Consider the following 22,172-nt stretch of genomic DNA (forward strand, 5'->3'; position numbering starts at 1 on the left):
ATTGGTGGATACTTATGTTGGTTCCACCTTTTAGCTAATGGTTTCTACTAACATTTTAGGTAATACCACAAGCTATTAAGTTAAAAAGGAAACATTCCTAATAATTGCTAAAAGAAACTACCTGACCTCAAATATTTTTAAGAAAATTAAAAATTTTTGTACTTGAAAGTGCAAAAAATAAGGTAGCATACAAATCTATTTCTTATATACTGCATTTATACTTTTCTGTAACTACACTCAATTTTTAAAAAAATTTATCTTTATTATTGAAACTATTATAGATGTCCCCCTTTTTACCCCCATTCACCCTTTCCTCCTCACTCCTGTCCCCTCCCCAGGCCTTCACTGCACTATTGTCTGTATCTGTGGATTATACATAAACTACACTCAATTTTATTTTAAACATGTAAACATGGATAATGCAAAAGTTATTTTTTTATCCTCACCTGAGGATATGGTCTTCATTGATTCAAGAGAGGGAGAAAGGGAGAGGGAGAAAAAGAAAGAAACTCCGATTGGTTGCCGCAGGCATGCGCCTTTACAGGAAATTGTGTCCATTACCCTTAGATGCATGGGACGCTGATCTAACACTGGCCAGGGCCCAAAGTTACTTTTGATCATCTTAACTCTTTCTCCTACTCCCCAAAAGTAACCATTATCACTAATTTCATACTTACTATTTTAAAATACTTTGCTTTTCATCTTATAATGAAATAATACAAATATTTCAAATAATACATATCTTATTTCTGTATTTCTTTCTTCTAAAATTAAAAAAAAATTTATATTCTTAAAACATTAGTTTCCCAAATGCATACATTACATTGGGAATTAACAAGCCTATTGTTCCAAATTCCTGAAACATTAAAAAAAATTTCTCTTACACTAATCAGATGAAGAAAATTATTTACCAAAGTTGAAAATTTTCACTAAAACCCAAATACTCACAGGTTTTAAGTGGATGACAGAACTATTAGACATCACTGTATGATCTCCCTCCATCATGTCCAGCTCACTCTTGTCATCCGAGGCATCTGGAAGACTGTTAACACTACTGCTTTGGCTACTGGCACTAATGGACATACTGGGAATAGACTGATTACTTCCAACACTATTCACTGTTCCTGTCCGTCCAACACCATGATCTTGTTCCTAAGGGAAAAAAACATTAGGTTCAAATATCGGTATTTCTTTTGAATTCTTGAATACAAGTATCTTGCACATTGCTTGGCATACAGTCTTCAGAAAGTCACAGGTCTATTATGAGAAATCCCCTTTAATTGTCAAACCAGTAAGTTTAACAACTATTCCTTGACAGTTAAAAAACCCAAATGTGTGAAAAAGTCAGTTAACTAGCTTTGGATTATTTCTAAAGTGTAGCATTTTCTCTAAACTGATATTTTTAAAATCTATTTCTACCACACAACTCATGGGCTATATAGAGATTATGCTCATTTTTCAATGATTCCCACGGTTAAAATAAGCCCCAACTTTTTTTTTTTTTAATCTTGTAAACAACTCCCCCTCCCCCTTTAAATATTTTTATTGATCTCAGAGAGGAAGGGAGGAGAGACAGAAACGTCAATGATGAGAGAGAATCACTGATTGGCTGACTCCCGCACATCCCCCACTAGGGATGGAGCCCACAACCAGGGCATGTGCCTTTGACTGAAATCAAACCTGGGACCCTTCAGTCTGTTGGCTGATACTCTATCTTCTGAGTCAAACAGGCTACAGCTAAACAACCCCTTTTAGTTATTTTTTATTGAAGCCCTGTATAAGTATACTAGAGGCCCAATGCATGAAATTCGTGCAAGGTGCTCAGCCCTAACAGCCCTGGCTTCGTCCAGGAGGTTGTTTGGCTGTCCAGTCTAATTAGCATATTATGCTTTTATTATTTATAAATTGTTCCTTTTTCCCTCAGAATATAATCTCTAGCCCACCCTCTACCACCATATAATTAACATTAATTCTTATCCATTTTCGTGTAAATTGAAAATGACATATTACTTATATATTTAATCAAAATCATAAGACTGTTTTTCTGAAGAAACCAGGCAAGCAATGGTATCTAGGCAATAACATTATAGCTGTCTTACCATATCAAAATTCTATAGAGATGTAGAATTTTTTAAAGATATGCAGAATTTAATTAATATAGACCAGTAGTTCCCAATATTTTTTTGGTCATGCCCCACTTGTGACATATAATTCTTATTATTTAAAAAGTGAACTCCCACCGAAACCGGTTTGGCTCAGTGGCAGAGCATTGGTCTGCGGACTGAAAGGTCCCGGGTTTGATTCCGGTCAAGGGCATGTACCTTGGTTGCGGGCACATCCCCGGTAGGGGGTGTGCAAGAGGCAACTGGTCGATGTTTCTCTCTCATCGACGTTTCTGGCTCTCTATCTCTCTCCCTTCCTCTCTGTAAAAAATAAATAAATAAATAAATAAATAAATAAATAAATAAATAGTGAACTCCTATTCACATAGAAGAAGCCTAAAAGGCCATTAATTTGGTCTTAAACAAGCTTCCAAAGAACATGGCTCATGAGAGAGAAAAACAAAAGAACAAAAGGACAACTGAAGTACTGAGGAAGAAAGCACTAAGAAATTGTTTAAAAAATAATATTAATATTAAGTGATATGAAAAAATAGCAAATGAAGTTTTAAAACATATATTAGAGAGCTAAAATGCATAAATATGTCACTATATATTTATATACTGTATATGAGGCCCCTAGAACCATAAGAAATACAAAAAATTCACTATTAATAACTCATTCTTGAATTGCCCCCCTTAAAAATCAAACTGCCCCTCCTGTGAGGCCTGGGCCCCACATTGGGAACCACTGATATAGACACATCTTGTATATATCTCACTATATATCTCATACATATATGAACTTATATCCCTAGCCTATTAAAGTTACTATTTTAGAATTATAGATTTAACTACATTAGAATTTTATTAATTTCACAACTTTGCTAAAATAGTCATATACTTAAAACAGCCCCAAACAATTTTCTAATGACTATTATAAGAATAAAATAAAAACAAAACTGTAAGTTAAGGAAGTATTGTATTTTATAGTTCATTAACTATGCAACACTGTTAAAAAGAAAAGTAACTAACTACTGCTCCTGGTTTCAGACTGCAAAATGATCTCCTTCACTGGAAAGTAATACAAAAAAATCAAAGCTTTGGCATTCTAACAGGTATAAAGAAGAAAAAGATAAAGTGAATTAACCATTTTGAGCCTTGCTTTACTAATCTGTAAAATGAGTATTTCAGAACTGTGTAGACGGAACAAAATTGTACAGAACTGAAAAAAGTGTTTACGGTGACAAAGTAGAACACCTGGTAACTTTCTGAGTGAGTTTTGGCAACTTCCAGAGTTTATTTCAAATATTTCCAAAAGCATGTCCCATGAAATTGGAGAATGGTAAAAAAGAAAAAAAAAAGGCCCAGTGGCCAAGAACTTTGAGAGGAACTACATTAAATAAAATTGAACAGGTTTCCTTAATAAAGGACTTGCAGGGCTTTACTATCCCAATATACACTAAGAAGGGTTGGGTTTAAATAATGCAATATCATTTCACATCTGGGATCCAGGTAAGAAAACACAACCTAGGAACCACTGATCTAAAAGATTTGTGACAAAACAGATTACATAAGGAAAGAAGCCAATGAAGAGAGCTCAATATTTCAGCCATTTCTAAGTTATTACCTCTTCTTCTTCCTGTGCTTCTACTGCTGGTCCATTATGTGCCTCCTGGAAAAGGAGTTTCTTCATTTTTCTATATTGCAGATTGTCCAGCTCTCTTACTGCATCCTTTGTCCTTTGAATGAGATCTATTAACACTGTTTCAGGGCGTTCCCGAAGAACAAACATGTGCTGGATAAGAGAAAGTAAAAGTTAAAACCTATGCTCTATGTATTTTTTAATTAGTACAAATGTACCCCTCCTAGAATTACTATCCTAAATAATTATGATAGATATTTAATATAATCTAAAGCTATCTAGTTGTACTATACTTCTGACTTCTTTCATTTACAAAGTTGTCATTTGCACATACATATTCTGTGCCTACATAACTACCCCTGCAAATTTTATAAAAACTTTGAAGATACTTTTGTTGGACAACTGAAAATGCTGAGTTAAAATAATCAAAAAGCCTAATTAAAGTCTAAGAATTAAGTTCAATTATAAAATTAGAGCCCTAAATTCAATTGTTAAATAAAGGTTTACATATTCTAGAACTGCTGATTTCATAGTTAAGGATGTTAGTTCTTAGTTAGGTTTCAACAGGAATGTATTTACTGATGGTGGTTTTATGTTACATAAAACCTTGATATTATTGGCTCCTTTGTATGTTTCATAAGCAACACTTCATAAAACACTAGCAGCTGATTAAAAGCCATTATATTAGTAATATTTTATTTCTTTTTTAAAATATGGTTTTATTAATTTTAGAGAGAGGAAGGGAGAGCAAGAAAAAGATAGAAACATCAATGATGAGAGAATCATTGATCAGCTGCCTCCTGCACATCCCCTAAGGAGGACTGAGCTAGGCCCTCATCAGAATTGAATTGTGACTCCTGGTTCCTGGGTCACCCCTCAAACACTGATCCATACTTGCTGGGCATTATTAGTGATTTTTACCAATAACATTTATGAAGCTTAACCTTATTAAATACAGAAAAATAGAAAGAATGACTCTACCATTAGAAGTACCACTGTTACATTTTGATATATTTCTTTTCTTTCATTTTTTCAATTACAGTTGATATTCAATATTATATTAGTTTCAAGTGTACAGCATAGTGTTTTAAAAACTTATGAAGTGATCCTCCCAAATTAAGTCTAGTACCCACCTGGCACCATACATAGTTACTACAATATTATTGATTACATTCTATATGCTGTACTTTATATTCCAGTGATGGTGTATTTCTTTTAAAAATTTTTCTATATACATTTAAAAAATTTTTTTCTTTTTTTCTCTTTATGATGGACTGTGACAGAAATGTAATTAGGCCAAGGAAAAAGAAGCACTTGTCAAAAGAGTTTATCCTTGGGCAAGTGTAAGAAGGCAGTAACGTTCTTCCTTTTTCCTGAGCCTTAAATTTCTTGGTATGTACCACTATCTACAATATTAAGTCTTCTTCTTCTTCTATTATTATTATTATTATATTATTATAATTATAATTTTACTAGAGATCCAGTGCACAAAATTCTTGCACTGATAGGGTCCCTAGAGGCTGCTGGCTGGGGCCTCCCTCCTTTCCCCCGGCCACCCTGTCCCCAGAACTCCCGGGAGAACTCCAGTAGAGGAGACAATTTGCATACTATGCTTTTATTATATAAGATTATTATTACTAGAGGCTAGGTGCACAAAATTAGTGCAGGGATGTGGTTCCTAGGCTTAGCCAGTGATCGAAGTGTAAGAATCGGGCATGGAAGGGCAGGTCCCAGGTGACCTTCAGTCCCCAAGCCAACGCTCTATCCATTGAGCCAAACCAGTGCCGGCTATTATTATTATTTTAAAAAATATATATTTTACTAATTTTTATTGATTTTTTACAGAGAAGAAGGAAGAGAGATAAGAGAGCCAGGCGGGGGTACACAGCCTCAGGTCCTCCATCAAGCTCTGCTGGGTGGGGGCGTGGCCTAAAGTCCCCTGTCTAGTCCCACCAGGTGGGGGACTCGGCCTGAGGTTCCCTGTCAAGCCCTGCCGGGTGGGGTGCAGCCTGAGGTCCGGTCAAGCCTGGGTAGGGGACATGGCCTGAGGTCCCGTCAAACCCCTTGGGAGTGGGGGAGGTCGTAGCCTCAGGTCCCTGCTGATTGCTCATTAGGGCTCCTTATGGGAACTTGGCCTCAGCTGTGGGTGCAGCCATCTTTGTGAAGAGTGATGTCAATTAGCATATTCCCTTTTTATTAGATAGGATTATTATTATTTATTCCTCACCTGAGGACATATTTATTGATTTTAGAGAGAGAAGAAGGGAGATAGAAACATTGATCAGGTCTACGGCCATACCCCCCTGAACGCGCCCGATCTCGTCTGATCTCGGAAACTAAGCAGGGTCAGGCCTGGTTAGTACTTGGATGGGAGAAACATTGATCAGTTGCCTCCCATACACACCCTGACTGGGGATCAAAACTGCAACCTCAGCATGTGCCCCAACTAGGAACTGAACCTGCAACCCTTGTGGTACATGGGGCAATGAATACTCCAACCAACTGAGTCAGGTGCTGGGGCCAATATTCAGTCTTCTTATAAAAAAATAATATATTTCTAAGTTTAATAACTTTCTACATGTAGATCTTGCTTATTTTTCACTAACATAATTCCTAGGTATACTGAACATTTTCTTGCTGCAATGAGTGCCTATTTATTCAGGCTTTCATTACTGAAACTTTATTGCTTTTCAACATACTATGGTTGCAAACAATACTACTGAATATATATCATATATGAAGATTTTCTTTGTATCTTTAACTGCTGTTCAGTGAAAATAAGCTGAACCTCTTTGAAACTCTAAAACATTCATGTAATGAAAGTCTACTTACATCTTGTAGTGAAAATCAACAAGATTCCTCAGGATCACAAAGAGATAGACACAAATCCTATTTACTAATAATGTCTTAACTAGATGTTTTAGGAAGTACATTAATTTCAACAATATTACTACTGTTAAGAAGGTGGTAAGCCTACAAATGAAATAATAATTTTTTGAGAATATAAAGGATACCAGTAATGTGTTTAAGCAACAAATCTATTGAAACTGAATAGAATTTACATAATTTAAAAAATATTTTCATTAAGTTAGAAAAAGATATTTCCAGAAAGGAAACAAAAACGATAACCATTTTTAAGTTTCTATTTTGAATATTTGACTATATATTGTATTTAGCGACAGTAAAACCAGTTAATAAATTTTTTTGGGAAAAAACAAAAACAAATGAAAAACTTAGCATCTGAGAAAACTTTCCAACAATATTCTAGTAAAAATGGTAGGGCATTTTCGTTCTTTCTTTCTTTCCTTCTTTTTTTTTTTTTTTTTTTTAACATATTTTATTATTTTTTAAACCGAGGGTATTTTTCCATTAATTATAGAGAGAGTGTTAGAGAGAGGGAAAGAGAAAAATATCAATGTGAGAGAAACACATTGATTGGTTGCCTCCTGTAGGTGCCCCGACCACTGCCCAGGCTGAGGAGGAGCCTGCAACCAAAGTATGTGCCCTGGACAGGAATTGAACCTGGGAACCTTTGGTCAGAAGGCCAGCACTCTATCCATTGGGCCAAACTGGCTAGGGCTGGTAATACTAATTCAGAATCAAAGAGGAATAAAGCACATTTAAATAAATAATTTCTTAGGGATAGAAAACCAATTTAAGAGTATAAACTGACCTTTAAAAGTTCCTCTGATGTAGGGCGATCTTGAGGGATTTTCTGGAGGCAAGAATCTACAAAGTTGCGAAAATAATCAGACCTATTGTAAAGGAAAGTATCAAGTGAACACATTGCTATTTCCTTTAAAAACAGATCCACAAATCAAGGTATATGCCTATTGGGGGGAGGGGGGATGGAAAAATTTTAAAAGAAAGCAGACGCAATACATACCATGTATTTCATATAAATCTATAAAAACCATCTAAAGCAACCAGTGAATCTTTACCATTTTTCAAAGATAAACTTGCACAGATGATTTAAAAATCCTGCTCTCACATAATAACACAACTCATTCTAAATTAAGGCAAAATTAGGGAAGTCAATTTTCTTCTTCTTTGCATTCAAATTAAAATGACATCCTTGTCAATTTGTTTTCTCTCTTCTCTAAGTCATCTCTCCCTTGTTTGCTTCTTGGATTATCTCCTATATAGCACACTCTTAGCTTGGAGGGAGCATTTTGTATACCTATTTGATATCCATGAACAAATTGATAAAATTTCCATTAAACCAATTAAGTTACTTTTAAAAACATTAAAAGTCTGCAACATATTACTATAGCATGTGATGATAAGAGTTCAGTGAGCAAGGCAGTAAGTAATAATTCATCATTTGTCTTAAAATATCAGATAACATTTTATGTTCCTTGTGCAAGATTTTTTTGACTCCCCAAAGAATCTAAGTCTGTGTTCAATATATTTATTATTTATATGTACCATAGTACTAAACTCTGTGCCAAAAGATTCCTTATACATGTCTCTAATTTATGTGCCTTAATTATGTAATCTTTAAAAAATAAAGTATCGCTAATTTATATATCTACTTGTGAATTTTAAAGTATTTATTAAATATACTAGAGGTCCGATGCATGAAAATTGTGCAAGAGTAGGCCCGCACAGACGCTGCTGCCTCAGCCCTGCCCCCTGCCCACTGGTCGTTCCAGAAGGTCGTCAGAAAGGTCGTTTTGGAGGATTGTCAGGAAGGTCGTTCCAGAGGTCATTCAGCCAACTGGTCTAATTAGCATGTTACCTCTTTATTATATAGGATTATATACTTTATATTATTATATCTCCTACATTTTTTCAAATGCTAGATACACCCGAAGAATCAATTTCCCATTAAAATTTTCTACCACTAATAAAAATTCTAGTTTTTAAAATATCAATCTGTTCTACATAAACGTCTTTACATAAATGAACTTAATTTTATCAAATCAAGGAAGCACTAAGAAAAGGAACATCAGAGCACTCTGAATAATAAATAACATAAAAACTAGAATGATCACAAAGTTATATTTATATTCATGTTTAAATTGTGTTATTATATAATCAGGGTAATATGTATTCCTAAAGTTCAAAGAAAATATAAAATATAAATTTTTATAAAAAGCAATATGTTTTGCTTCCATTTGCATCACTGAGATACATATGCTATAAAAAGCAGACATATTAAAGGATAAACATGATATAGGGGTAAAATAAACCTATTTTACTTATCATTGTGTAGTTTATTTAACACAAGTTCACTGAGGGAATTAAACAAGATAATAGCATACACGATAATGTCTCTTAATCCAATAAAAATAATATACTCCAAAGCAATGATAGATTAGACTACTGTTTAAAAAATAAGCCTATTTTCATCTCTCTTCAGATAGAAATACATTTTACCTAACTGAAATGAAATCATTTTGATAACATTACAAGAACACATTTAATTTATAAAATGTTGAATAATAAATCTCTTAGCAATACTCACCATTCATTAGACTGTAGTGTAGGGGATTCATTTTGGGCTATATGATATAAGGCACTCATTGCATTCATATTAAATAAAGGAGGCTTTCTTTCCGCTGTAGGAGAAAGAAAACTTGTTATTGTTCTTGCAAATATCATTAGTTGTTGTTTTTTTAAATAATTTCAAACTTAGCAAAAATATTCTAAATTGAGTTAGAAACACATGTTCAAGTAAATCAATTTAGATTAAATTGCTGATCATCTACCATTACTAAATATTTTAAAACAAGAACACTCTACTAAAGAACAATAATACCTCCATTAAATCAGGCCATTAATGCTGATACATGACTTTCATTTAATCCTCATTCCCCATTCAAATTTCAATCTAATGTCAAATAATGTCCTCTGTACCAAAAGTGAGCTTTAATCACTTGTGTCCTTCAAGGAAACTGCCTATTTTATCTAAGTGGTTAACTTTATTAACATAAGATTATTCATACTATATCCTTAGTCTTTTTAATGCCTATAAAATATGTAGTGAAGTCACTTCTCACACCTGATACTGGTAATTTGTGTCTTCTTTCTTTTTTGCCTGATAAATCTGGCTAGAGGTTTATCAATTATCTTGAAGAACTAGTTTCTGATTTACTTTTTCTATTGTATTTGTTTTCTATTTGATTGATTTTTATTTTGACCTTTCTTATTCTTTCTTCTGCTTATTTTGGGTTGAATTTGCTCTTCTTTCTCTAGAACCTTAAAGTAAAATTTAAGACACTAGACATGTGCCTTAAATTTTAACATCTAGTTCTGTGTTGTTCCTGCCAAAGATGTATAACCTAAATTTAATCATAAGATAAACTCATAGAGGGACATTCAAAAGTCTTGTATTTTTAGAATTGTTAAGGTCACGTCTTAAAATAAAATTAAGTTCTAGGTTCATCTGGTACTTTCTCTATTTCAGACATTGGATCAATTGTTTCTCTTGAAGAGCTATGGCAATAAATGTGCTCACTGCTACTGAGTTGTCACTACAGTAGATAATATACAGGGTGTCCCAAAAATATGCATATATGTTTTAACAGCTGATGGCTCAATTTTGAAAATGAAATGTATTTTAATAAACACTGCCTTTAGCCAAAGCCGGTTTGGCTCAGTGGATAGAGTGTCAGCCTGCGGACTGAAAGGTCCTGGGTTCGATTCCGGTCAAGGGCATGTACCTTGGTTGCAGGCACATTCCCATTAGGGGATGTGCAAGAGGCAGCTGATCGATGATTCTTTCTCATCGATGTTTCTAACTCTCTCTATCCCTCTCTCTTCCTCTCTGTAAAAAAAATCAATAAAATATATTTTAAAAATAAAATAAAAAACAAACACTGCCTTTATAATTATTCAAATAGTGTGTGTACATTTTTTGGGGACACCCTATAATTATATACATACATGCACATTAATCACTTATATGTCTATTGAAAACAATTGTGTTCACTACAGTATCTCAAATCCAATCCAATACCGTATTTATTCGAGCTTTTTCTCCATTATATGTAATAATTTTCTCTGACAATGAAAAACCTTGCTCTAATTATTCTTAATATATCTTATTTGATAAATTCCCCCTGTATGTAACCAGTTTCTTATTCCACTGCCCTTTCTTGTGAACAGATGTCCCCCTTTCCCTGCTGAAGCTTTGAAACCCCGTTCCAAGTCACTCTTCAGTGTAAATGTCCTTTTCACCCACTCAGTTTCTTTTTCTTTTTTAAAACATGTTTTCTTTTTATTGATTATAGAGAGAGAAAGCAAGAGAGTGAGGAGAGGGAGAGACATCAATGTGAGAAACATTGATTGGTTGCCTCCTGCATGCACTCACTCCAACTGGGGCTCAAACACGCAGCCTGGGTATGCGCCCTGAGCTGGAATGGAACCGGCGAACCTTTAGTGCATAGGATGATGATCAAACAACTGAGTCCACTTAGTTTCTGATATCCCACCCAAACTACAGTGAGGCCCTCCTCAGAAGTCGTCATGAGGAAAGCCCTGTTCTTTTTGATGAGGCACTGTGTGTCAAATGGATGTCCTCTAATACCATACAATATATTGCTCTCCATACTGTAACCTCCTCAACCTACTGGGACTCTGATAGACCAAACTGAGCCACCTCTATGAATGGTATGAATGCCCACTAGGGGTCTGATCCTCTAACCCTGACTACCCACTTGCATGGTTACCCTCATTAAGTTCCTTTATCCCAAACTAGGATATTGGTCTGTGGGATCTCTCCCCTTTAATCAGATGACTCGTGATACCCCTTCCTAGGTTATCATGCTCACCAGCTAAATAGTTTAGGAAGGGGATAGTTACTGAAGAAATTCTGAATGAATGAAATAACTTGTTTCTATGATAACTTATTAGAGTATTTAAATTTTTAAATGGTCTAACATTTAAAAAAAATTTTTGTTTGATTTTTAGATAGAAACATCAAAGATGAGAGAGAATCATTAATTGGCTGCCTCCTGCATGTCCCCTTACTGGGGATCGAGCCTGCAACCCAGGCATGTGACCTGACTGGAATGGAAGCCATGACCCCTTGGTTACTTGGTTGACGTTCACACCAGCCAGGCTGGACATTTACTTTTTATTCAGTTTCTTCTTAAAGTATAAAAAACTCTTTGTAAATGTCCTTGAAAAATATAGTAGTTTTCTTTTCACCCTTTGTAAAAAGGGTAGATCATTCCACTACTGACATATTAAAATAATAATAATAATAATAATAATTTCAAATGGAAGAAACACTTTATAAACCTCAAATTAAGACCAAAAGATCAGAAGAAAATGACATGATAGTCTCCAAACCTCAGTTTACTGATGTTGTCAAACTTAAAAATGATATAAAGCCTGAAGGCAATGGTTAATATAGGCATTCCAATACAAGCAAAAATAGTATTTTGGAAAAATATTAGACTGCAAGGTATAAACAGTCTGGTTGTATTGGAAATTACAATATTCATCTACTGTGTAATGATAAGCAATCTTTTATTTTTATCTCAATTTCCCTGTTACTTGTTTTAGAAAACTACTAACAAACCCAGGTTGATAATGATTTATCAAAATTACATATCGATTTTACTATTAACATGTTCTTTTCAATCCTTGATTACTACTAGAAGTGCTGAAATAAATATTCCCAGTATTTTACACTTTTAAATAAAGTTTAATAGAATTCTCCTGTAAGAAGAAAAAAAGGAAAGAATATTTGACTAATGTGGGGTGGGGGGAGGGTGGGTAGCGTGGGGATGTTCATCATCTTTGATTACAGTGACAGCTCAATTACCCACCTGTTTCACTTACAGTGGGAATGTTAGTAAAGTTATGATAGTCCACTGCCTTAAGCACAGTTCCATTCATAGGCAACAGAATAAAAAGTGTTCACAAAATCAAAATACTACATACAATATGACATACAGCCTGACTTCTAATTATCATACCTAACTTAAAGTCAAAAGTATCTTAGGTAGAGATAAGTAATTCATAAATGTTTTAGAGATCTGCTATACATGGTAAATCTAGTAAGTATAGATATAGTCCAAGTGTTTAACAAATACTCATTAATATTAGACATAGATACTTTGACCCATAGTGAAAATTTTTTTAGATCTAATTTAACAAAGCAAATATGATATACCTAACCTAATACATATAAAAATAACTGATCATCAAAATGAAAACTTTAATAAATTTATTGCTTCCTTTAGTAAGTGACAAAATAAAAACCAAACCTAAAATTTGGTACAGAAATTGAGGTAAGACATTGATTAAACCTTACTGCACAGTTATAAAAAAGAATGCTTACCTAGTTCAATACATGTTATTCCAAGAGACCATACATCTACTTTGCCATCATACTGTCCTTCGTCCATGGCTAAAATGACTTCCGGGGCCATCCTAAAATAGAAAATGTCATTTAAAGTTAAAAAAATTTATACTATTCATTAAAATATAATGACTATCTATATGGAGAACACCTGCGCAGGCAATATATTTAGATATAAGAATTTTTATAATGGGAAATGAATGCATTACAGGTTGTGAGGTAAACAGTTACCATTGCACAGATAGTTTAAGACTTATTTTTACTATATGTCATGATATATAACAGCATCCTAAAGGAAGGATGCCATAGAGCGGGGTTATATTCTGCATCTGTTCAATCTCGCAGATTCTAATATTGTATATCCTTTAGGCCAGTGGTGGTCTCAAGATCCCATTACAAACATCTAACTTTTGCTATAAAGAGGGAATAAATACCGGCAATTATCTTTCTTGAAGTTACAAGCTCACACCATTTATTTAAGAAAATATTTGCCAAAATAACCAACACTAATTACTATAGTCTGTCACTCTTTCTTTCAAATAAAAATAGTGTTCTGTCATAAAATGTCTTAGCCTGGCTGGTGTTGCTCAGTGGTTGAATGTTGACCCAGGAAACAGGAGGTTCTGGTTAGATCTGGGAATGCATGCTCAAAACCCAGTAGGGAGCATGCAAGAGGCAGCCAATCAATGATTCTCTCATCATTGATGTTTCTAATCTCTGCCTCTCCCTTCCTCCCTCTGAAATCAATAAAAATTTTAAAAAGTGTCTAGGGAGACTCACAACTGAAACAATCAATTATCAATCTTATAAGTATCTTGGTTATAAAATGAAATATTAATTTATATCTTCAACTAGAGACTAACATTTTTTTTGAGTCTAACATTTTTTATGGTACTTTAACCTTATACTTTACTTGCATTTGGAGTTAAGCACAGACAGACACTTAAAAACACTTGCCAATTTCTTTAGTGTGTTTGTCACCAGGAACCCCTGTGTGTATGCTCACGCAAAGACATGTAAATATTGCCTAGTTTCTGTTTTCCAAATACACTACACACAAATGAACAAATATGAAGAAAAACTTTAAAAAAAAACACCAAATTGCCAAGACTGGTTTGGCTCAGTGGATAGAGTGTCGGTCTGTGGACTTAAAGGTCCCAGGTTCGATTCCAGTCAAGGGCATGTACCGTGGTTGCGGGCACATCCCCAGTAGGAGGTGTGCAGGAGGCAGCTGATCGATGTCTCTCTCTCATCGATGTTTCTGACTCTCTATCCCTCTCCTTTCTTCTCTGTAAAAAAATCAATAAAATATATTAAAAAAAAACAACACAAAATCCCCCCCCCCCAAAAAAAACCCTCAAATTAACAAATATGTAAATAAAGTAAATTTTCAATTATCAACAATTGGGTGTTTCCAAGGTGTTCTTTAAGATGTTGAAGTAAGTTTGGGGAATTACTAAGTTTAAACAAAAGTAAACATCTTTTTTAAATTGAGAACTACGGGGCTTTTAAAATATCTAATATTCACCATTAATTTCTAAATAGAACCATTAAGGAATATTATTTGTTCAAAGAATCTTTGTTTTATATAGGGGAGGGAGGCTCTTATCTAAACTAGGGTCCACACAAAAAATTTTTGGTCTTCTGGAACAGTGGTCTTCAAAATTTTTTTATTCATTTACCTCCAGTGAAATTATAAAAACTAGTATACCCTTGCATATTTGAGTTTATACCTAAATTTTAATAATTTAATATTTTCAAAAGATATAATGTGCAGCATACACACATAAGGTACATTGTATATCTGTTTTAAAGGTCTTTAAAACTGGGAGCTGCAGAATTAGCTCATTCAATTTATCAAAACCACTACCTTAATTAGCAAAGCCAGTGTTCATGCTATCAATCAGTTGAATCAGAATCATCTGTCAGAAAAAAATCTGACTTCATTTTTCAATACAAATAACATGTTAATGTGTCCCCATGACAACCATCTCGGTTATGAATTCTACAACTAGAAGAAAAAAAGAAGGGAGAGACGATAACTGAGGAGGGGAAAAAAAAAAAGGAATAAAGAAATAAGATGATAAAAAAGGCACCAGGCGTTATCAAGAGTTTGTGTCCTGATTCCTCAATGTTTCTTGATTATATTCTGAAATTGTCCCTCTGGTGTTGCTTTGAAGCTTTTATATCTCAGGGCAATGCATCATTATAATATTCAGAATGGGCAAGAAGCCTTTCTTTTATGAAGTGGGAGAAAGGAGATTTGAAAGGTCCATGGGAAAAAATATGTAGTGGACCTAAGAAAATAGTCTGCATACACCCAAAAATAGGACATGTATGGACAGACTGTGAAAATTATTCCCTTCAAACTTGCTGACATTAATACTGAATTATTTATGGTTAAAATTACATGTTGTCTAGAATTTGCTTCAAAATAACTGAGTGGTGGAGAAGGGGGAGAAGTGAATACATAGTTGGGAATGGCCATGGGATAATGTTGTTGGGGTGAGTGGTATGTGAGAATTTATTATACCTCTCTTGACTTTAAATTGCTTTTATTATGTGACTGATTGGAAAGGGAAACATCAGTTTATTTTTCCATTTGTTTATGCATTCATTGGTTGACTCATTTATGCATTCATTGGTGCCCTGAGGACAGAACCCACACCCTAGCACATGGGGACGATGCTCTAACCAACTGAGCTACCCAGCTAAGGCACTCTTGTTGACTTTTATGTGTAATTTAAATTCTCTATAACATATAAAAAACAACACCCAAAACTCCAAATTAGCTACCAGTCTTGAGGTATCTTAGTCTGAAGATCATGGATATATAGTTAAATATAAACCTAAAGAAATCACAATTTTCCTCTTAACATTTCTATCTACTCCCCACTTCAATTTTTATTGAAATTTTTTCACTTCCACAACCAACATAGGAAGCAGATAATAATATGAAAGAAAATGTGGACCACAAGTAAAAATAGGAAATGCAAGGGTAGCACTCCAAATCTATATTTGAAACTACCTATAATGCTTAAAATTAAAACATTCAAAATAGCATTACATTTCCAGGAAAAAGACAACTGAAAAAAGTACAACCACACATTACTTATTTCATTTACGAGAATCAATATCAGATAGGATTAGTCTTACCAATATGGCGTTCCCACAAAAGAATTGGCAGGAGATGCCATGGAAGCAGATCCAAAGTCAGCAAGTTTCACCTGGCCTGGTTCTGTCAGGAGAATATTTCCTGCTTTGATATCTCTGGGTTTAAGGAACACAGAAAATTATTTCTTCTTCTTTCATTAGATTGTGTTGAAAACAATAAAATTCAAACAAAAATTTGTAAAGTTAAGAAGAAAAAATAAAAATAAGTTCTAGAATACTCTTTCAATTGGAATAGTAAGGATTAAGATCTAAATTAGAAAACAAAAAAATATAAAATTAATATAAATATATAGGAACAATTTTCTAAAAGAAGACAAAATAGCAGTAAAAAGAAAAGGTAGAAAATCAAACAACTGGAGCATATAAACTATATCTGAGTTCCTATTTACTTGTACAAATAATGGTTTTAAAAGTAGAATTTAATTAGCTGGCCATTTCTTCATAAATATAAGATTTCAGAGTATCCCACTTAATGTAAAATATTATGAACAATTAAATATCATGCCCAATTTTTCATTATTTAACTTAAAATTTTTTAAATTTAAGTATAGTGGTATACAGTCTTATATTGGTTTATTAGTTTCAGGTGTACAATATAGTGGTTTGACATTTTTATACTTTACAATGTGATCACCTGACTAACTGTAGTAATCATCTGCCACTGTGCAAACTTATCACAATGTTATTGATTATAGTCCTTTTCCCCCTTTTCAGCCATCCTTCCACTCATTCCCTTCTGGTAATCATCCCAATGACGGTTTCTGTTTTAGATTCCACATATAAGTGAAAATATACAGTATTTCTTTCTCTGCTTAATTTATATCACTTAGCATAGTAGCCTCTACACCAGAGGTAGGGAACCCTTTTATCTGCCAAGGGCCATTTCGATATTTATAACAAGGGCCATACAAAATTATCAACTTAAAAATTAGCCTGCTAAATTTGGTCAAACATTTAATTGACCCTTAATGCCTTGGCAAGGCCAGACCAAATGATTTCATGAACCTTATATAGCCAATGGGCCAGACATTCCCCACCCCTGCTCTAGATCCATCCATGTTGCTGCAAATATGCCCCCAATTTCTACAAAAGGATTATTCATATCATTTACAAAGCTTAGCATAATCCATCTAACAATATGAAATTAAAAATGATGTATAAGGAAAATATAGACTAATAGGATTATTAGACTAATGATTTCAAATTTACTTTCAAGCTTACTTTTCTAAATCAGCAAACAAACTCTCCACACAAACTAAAAAAATGAAGGTTATTTATATAATGGAATTTTATGTTCAATGGGTGCCATAATATACACTTAACCATTCAAGAAAAGAAAAACTTTATTTCTAAGCCCTTGTCAATTCTTACTATAGTATTGTGATGGATATAATACTAAATCTATTGTCCTCCCACTTGTTTTTTAAAATGGAGAGGTGTCCGTCCGTGGTGGCTCAGTGGTTGAGCGGCAACCTATGAACCAGGTTAGTTTGATTCCCTATCAGGGCACATGCCTAGGCTGCGGACTCGATTCTGTGTGGGGCGTGGAAGCAACAGCCAATCAATGATTCCCTCTCTTCCTATTTCTCTCTCTCTCTCTCTGCCTTTCTGAAATCAATAAACATGTATTAAAAAATTAAAAAGGAGAGATGCTTTGAAATTGAGAAGATCTTAGGTTCTAATTTTACGTTTTTCGTATACTTTCTAGCATGTGTTTCTCTACTATTTTCATCAAAAAAATGACAACCCGTTAACTCACAATGACTCTACTACTTACTTTAATATGTATTGCCTAATTTACATATAAATTTAAAAAAATGTTAATTTTCTTCTAAACCAGGCAAAGTCAATACCAATGCTAAATATGCATTATAAAATGGTTTAAAGTTACTATCTATCACCATGGATTGCTACAGATTAATACTCAAAAGCATAGAGTCTTAAGTAGCCATTTATTTATTTATTTATTTTTGTTAATCCTCACTCAATGATATTTTTCCAGTGATTTTTTTTTAGAGAGTGGAAGAGAGAGGGAAAGACAGAAACATTGATGAGAGAGAAACACATCAATTGGTTGCCTCCTGCACATGTCCTGACCAGGGTCCTTGATAGGAATAGAACCCAGGATCCTTTGGTCTGCAGACCGATGCTCTATCCATTGAGCAAAACCAGCTAGGGCTTAAGTAGCTTTAAAAATATATATATACTTTTATTAATTTCGGAGAGGAGAGGAAAGAGAAACAGAAACATCAATGATGGAGAGAATAATTGATTGGCTGGCTCCTGCATGACCCTACTGGGGATCGAGCCCAAAACCGGGGCATATGCCCTGACCAAGAATCGAACTATGACCTCCTGGTTCATAGATTCACGTTCAACCACTGAACTACACTGGCCCGGCTTAAGTAACTTATATATATCTCTGTTATAAAATTAACGGAGCAAATCTGGCATTATCAGTTATCAGGAAGAAAAATATCTAGGTTTAGTTCTAGTACTTTATAATACCTAAGCTTTTTTTTTTTTTTTTAATATATTTTATTGATTTTTTATAGAGAGGAAGAGAGAGGGATAGAGAGTTGGAAACATTGTTGAGAGAGAATCATCAATCAGCTGCCTCTTGCACACCCCCTACTGGGGATGTGCCTGCAAGCAATGTATATACATGCCCTTGACTGGAATTGAACCCGGGACCCTTCAGTCCACAGGCTGATGCTCTATCCACTGAGCCAAACCGGTTTCGGCTACCCAAGCTTTTTAAACTTGGAGAAATTAGTAACAAATTGGGGCATCAGTTTCTTCATCTGTAAAATTAAAAAGGACTATATAATCCTTAATGGCCTTTTCCATTTTGTAAATTAAATAATTCTGTAATTAAATTGCTACCTCAAATCTATCAAGTACACATGCTTCAGAAAGCCCAGCAGCATGTGCAGAAAAGATAACATTATCCTAAACAAAGAGATCAAGTGTACTAGTACATTCTTTTTAAGGTACGGACAATCTAAAAATTATGAGTTTATAAGATACTGAAGTGCTTTAACAATGAATATTTCAGGGTTAATGAGTTCCAGGGTTGATAAAAGCAACAAACCATTTGCTGATTAATACACGACAATTTTCAATGTACTTACCTATGGATCATAGTATGCGAATGCAAGTAGGCTAGTCCCTGGAGAGCACCGTGTGTAATTGCTGCTATTTCCACTTCTTGTAATGGCTTTTTGTGAACTTAAAGTAAGAATTTAAAAATAATTATTATATATAGAACATTTAAAAATAATAAATATACATATCTGATATAGAGAGAGCAATTTAAAAACACTTAACATTTAGCAACAAGGGATACTAATACAAGATATACTAGTAATACAAGGCTACTGAATGTTTTAACTAGTACCAATCGTGCCTTGCTGTTAAAGTAGAGGTTACAACCAACATTCCTCAAAGCTAACAACATTTAATGATTATTTGGTGACTAGAGGCACGGTGTCTGAAAATTCATGAACTGGAGGGGGCATCCCTCAGCCCTACTTGCCCCCTCTCACAGCCTGGGAGCCCTCAGGGGCAGGAGGCGACTCAGCAATCAGGGCAAGGTGACGCCCTCATCACACCTCTGTTGCTGCCACTGCCAGCAGTGCAAGCCTGGGCTGGCCCTGCTTACCTGAGCCTTGGGTGGCCCGGGGACTGAAGGATTCTGGAGGCAGGCGCACAGAGCGATTGGACCTATCTGAGTGTAGGCCTGGCCATGCCATGCACCTGCCACCCTGATGGGGCTGAGTGGACTAGGCGCTGCAATATTGTGGCTGTGAGTGCCGCCATCTTTGAGGGTGTGGCAGTCAATTAGCATATTCCCTCCTTACCATCTTTGTGAGGGTGTGACCGTCAATTAGCACATTCCCTCTTTATTAGATAGGATAATAAAAACAAAAGTAACAAAAGAGAAGTTTTTCTTTTATTCTCAAATATTTTCTTTTTAAAAAAAACAACATTTTATTGATTTTAAAATATATCTATATATTTTATTGATTTTTTACAGAGAGGGAGAGAGCTAGAGAGCTAGAAACATCAATGAGAGAGAAACATCGACCAGCTGCCTCTTGCACACCCCCTACCGGGGACGTGCCCGCAACCAATGTACATGCCCCTGACCGGATTCGAACTTGGGACCCTTCAGTCTGCAGACCGACGCTCTACTGCTGAGCCAAACCGGCTTTGGCTATTTTATTGATGTTTTACAAGAGGAAGAGAGAGGGACAGAGAGGTAGAAACATGGATGAGAGAGAAACATTGATCAGCTGCCTCCTGCACAACCCGCACTGGGGATGTGCCTACAACCAAGGTACATGCCCTTGACCGGAACCAAACCTGGGACCTTTCAGTCTGCAGGCAGATGCTCTATTCACTGAGCCAAACCAGTTTTAGCTATTCTCAGATATTTTTATTCTGTACAGAGGAACAGATTAAGCTGAATGACAAAGAATGCAGAAAAATGCTTACTGAAGCAAAATGAGAGAAAATTCATCTATTTTATACTATACTAGAGGCCTGATGCATGAAATTCATATAAGAGTAGGTCTTCCTTCCCCTGGCTGCCAGCACTGGCTTCCCCTGGCACCTGGGACCCAGGCTTCCCTTGCAACCCCGGTTTCATCTGAAAGGACGTTCAGTCTAATTAGCATATTATGCTTTTATTATTATAGATAACATTAAATGAGGATGGTGTATACCATGCTGAGATTCTAGAAAAAGGTTAAGGTTTTCACTGTTTTGAAAAGTTTTTTTTAAGAAGTCTCTTACTGAATTCTTATTTTATTTTGCTAATACTTTTTTTTCTTAATATTTAAAGGAAACCTACCTTCCAGTAAATCTGAAGCAGATCCTAAACAATATTCCATTACAAGCTATATGGGAAGAAAAATTAGAAAAATATTAAAATGTATTATTAAAAAGACTATTTTATATAAAATAAATTCACCAAGGAGATCAAGAAGATAGTTTGAAATAAAACAAACTCTAGTCATTATTTACCTTAAAAAACATTTATGCAGTTAGCAATTTGTTAAATGTATTTATAAGGTTAAGTAAATGACAAGATATGTATTTCATACATAATTACCAACTAAAATTATAAGATACATATTCTGTTACTATTAACCTAGAGTAGTAATAATGATTGTTAGGTAACAGAAAACTGTCCTCTGGGACTATATGTACAAAGCTTAGATTACAGTTTATTTTTAAACTTTTTAAGAATGTATGTTTTTACTGATTTTAGAGAGAGAGGAAGGGAGATATGGAAGTATCAATGATTAAAGAAAATCATTGATTGGCTGGCCTCCTGCATGTCCCCCAATGGGTATTGAGCCCAGACATGACTGGAAATCAAATCAATAACATCCTGGCTGATGGGTCAGTGTTCAACTATTGTGCCATACCGGCCAGATTTAGGGTTACAGTTTAAATTTTTCATTGAAAGCAAACACAGAGCACCTCCTAATGTGCCAGGTATTTTATACATATTAATTAATTTAATCCTCACAACCACTTTATGAGGTAGGCCTTATTATTTCCATGCTTTACAGATGGAAAAATCTGAGAGACAGAGAAGTAACCAGCCCAATGTCACTACTTTTTCTTTAACAACAGCTTCAAGTTTAGGAGTACTACCACATCCATCACCAAAATAAAACTGGATAAAAATGCAGCAAACATTACAAATCTAAATCTAACTTCAATCCACTAGAATGATAATAGCTCTAGCTTATTAATCATTCAAAATAAAGGATCATACCTGTTTAATGAAAATTTAGCCCTTTTCTTAAAAGATAGTTATTATGCCTATACCATTATGAGATTACTGCATTATCGCCTCAGTGGTAACAAAAGGGTAAAATTAATCTCTAATTCAGGTAATAAAGTGTCTCAATTCTCT

At 34.6% G+C, this 22,172-nt stretch overlaps 1 protein-coding gene and 1 non-coding gene across 8 annotated transcripts in view; one reads left to right on the top strand and one right to left on the bottom strand.

The window, feature by feature from the left end:
• Window positions 1–22,172, bottom strand: part of TAOK1 (TAO kinase 1) — a 90,702-nt gene that overhangs the window by 24,786 nt on the left and 43,744 nt on the right. For 3 of the 7 annotated variants that reach the window (XM_045571056.1, XM_036408714.2, XM_045571054.1), the window contains exons 5-12: window positions 21,096–21,141; window positions 19,372–19,468; window positions 16,220–16,333; window positions 13,043–13,134; window positions 9,215–9,308; window positions 7,418–7,499; window positions 3,730–3,897; window positions 949–1,152 (exon numbers count right to left, since the gene is read on the bottom strand). In XM_045571056.1, the coding sequence (XP_045427012.1) occupies window positions 949–1,152; window positions 3,730–3,897; window positions 7,418–7,499; window positions 9,215–9,308; window positions 13,043–13,134; window positions 16,220–16,333; window positions 19,372–19,468; window positions 21,096–21,141 (897 nt within the window). Of the gene's footprint in view, window positions 1–948; window positions 1,153–3,729; window positions 3,898–7,417; window positions 7,500–9,214; window positions 9,309–13,042; window positions 13,135–16,219; window positions 16,334–19,371; window positions 19,469–21,095; window positions 21,142–22,172 lie in introns of those variants that run through there. The other 4 variants (XM_045571055.1, XM_045571057.1, XM_045571058.1 and 1 more) reach the window with 4 other exon arrangements.
• LOC118702624 lies at window positions 11,814–11,940 on the top strand. The gene has a single exon (XR_004982786.1). It is a non-coding gene; the product is annotated as a small Cajal body-specific RNA 24 (non-coding RNA).

Source organism: Pipistrellus kuhlii, unplaced genomic scaffold, assembly GCF_014108245.1.
Source record: "Pipistrellus kuhlii isolate mPipKuh1 unplaced genomic scaffold, mPipKuh1.p scaffold_m20_p_39, whole genome shotgun sequence".
Taxonomy (NCBI): Eukaryota; Metazoa; Chordata; class Mammalia; order Chiroptera; family Vespertilionidae; genus Pipistrellus; species Pipistrellus kuhlii.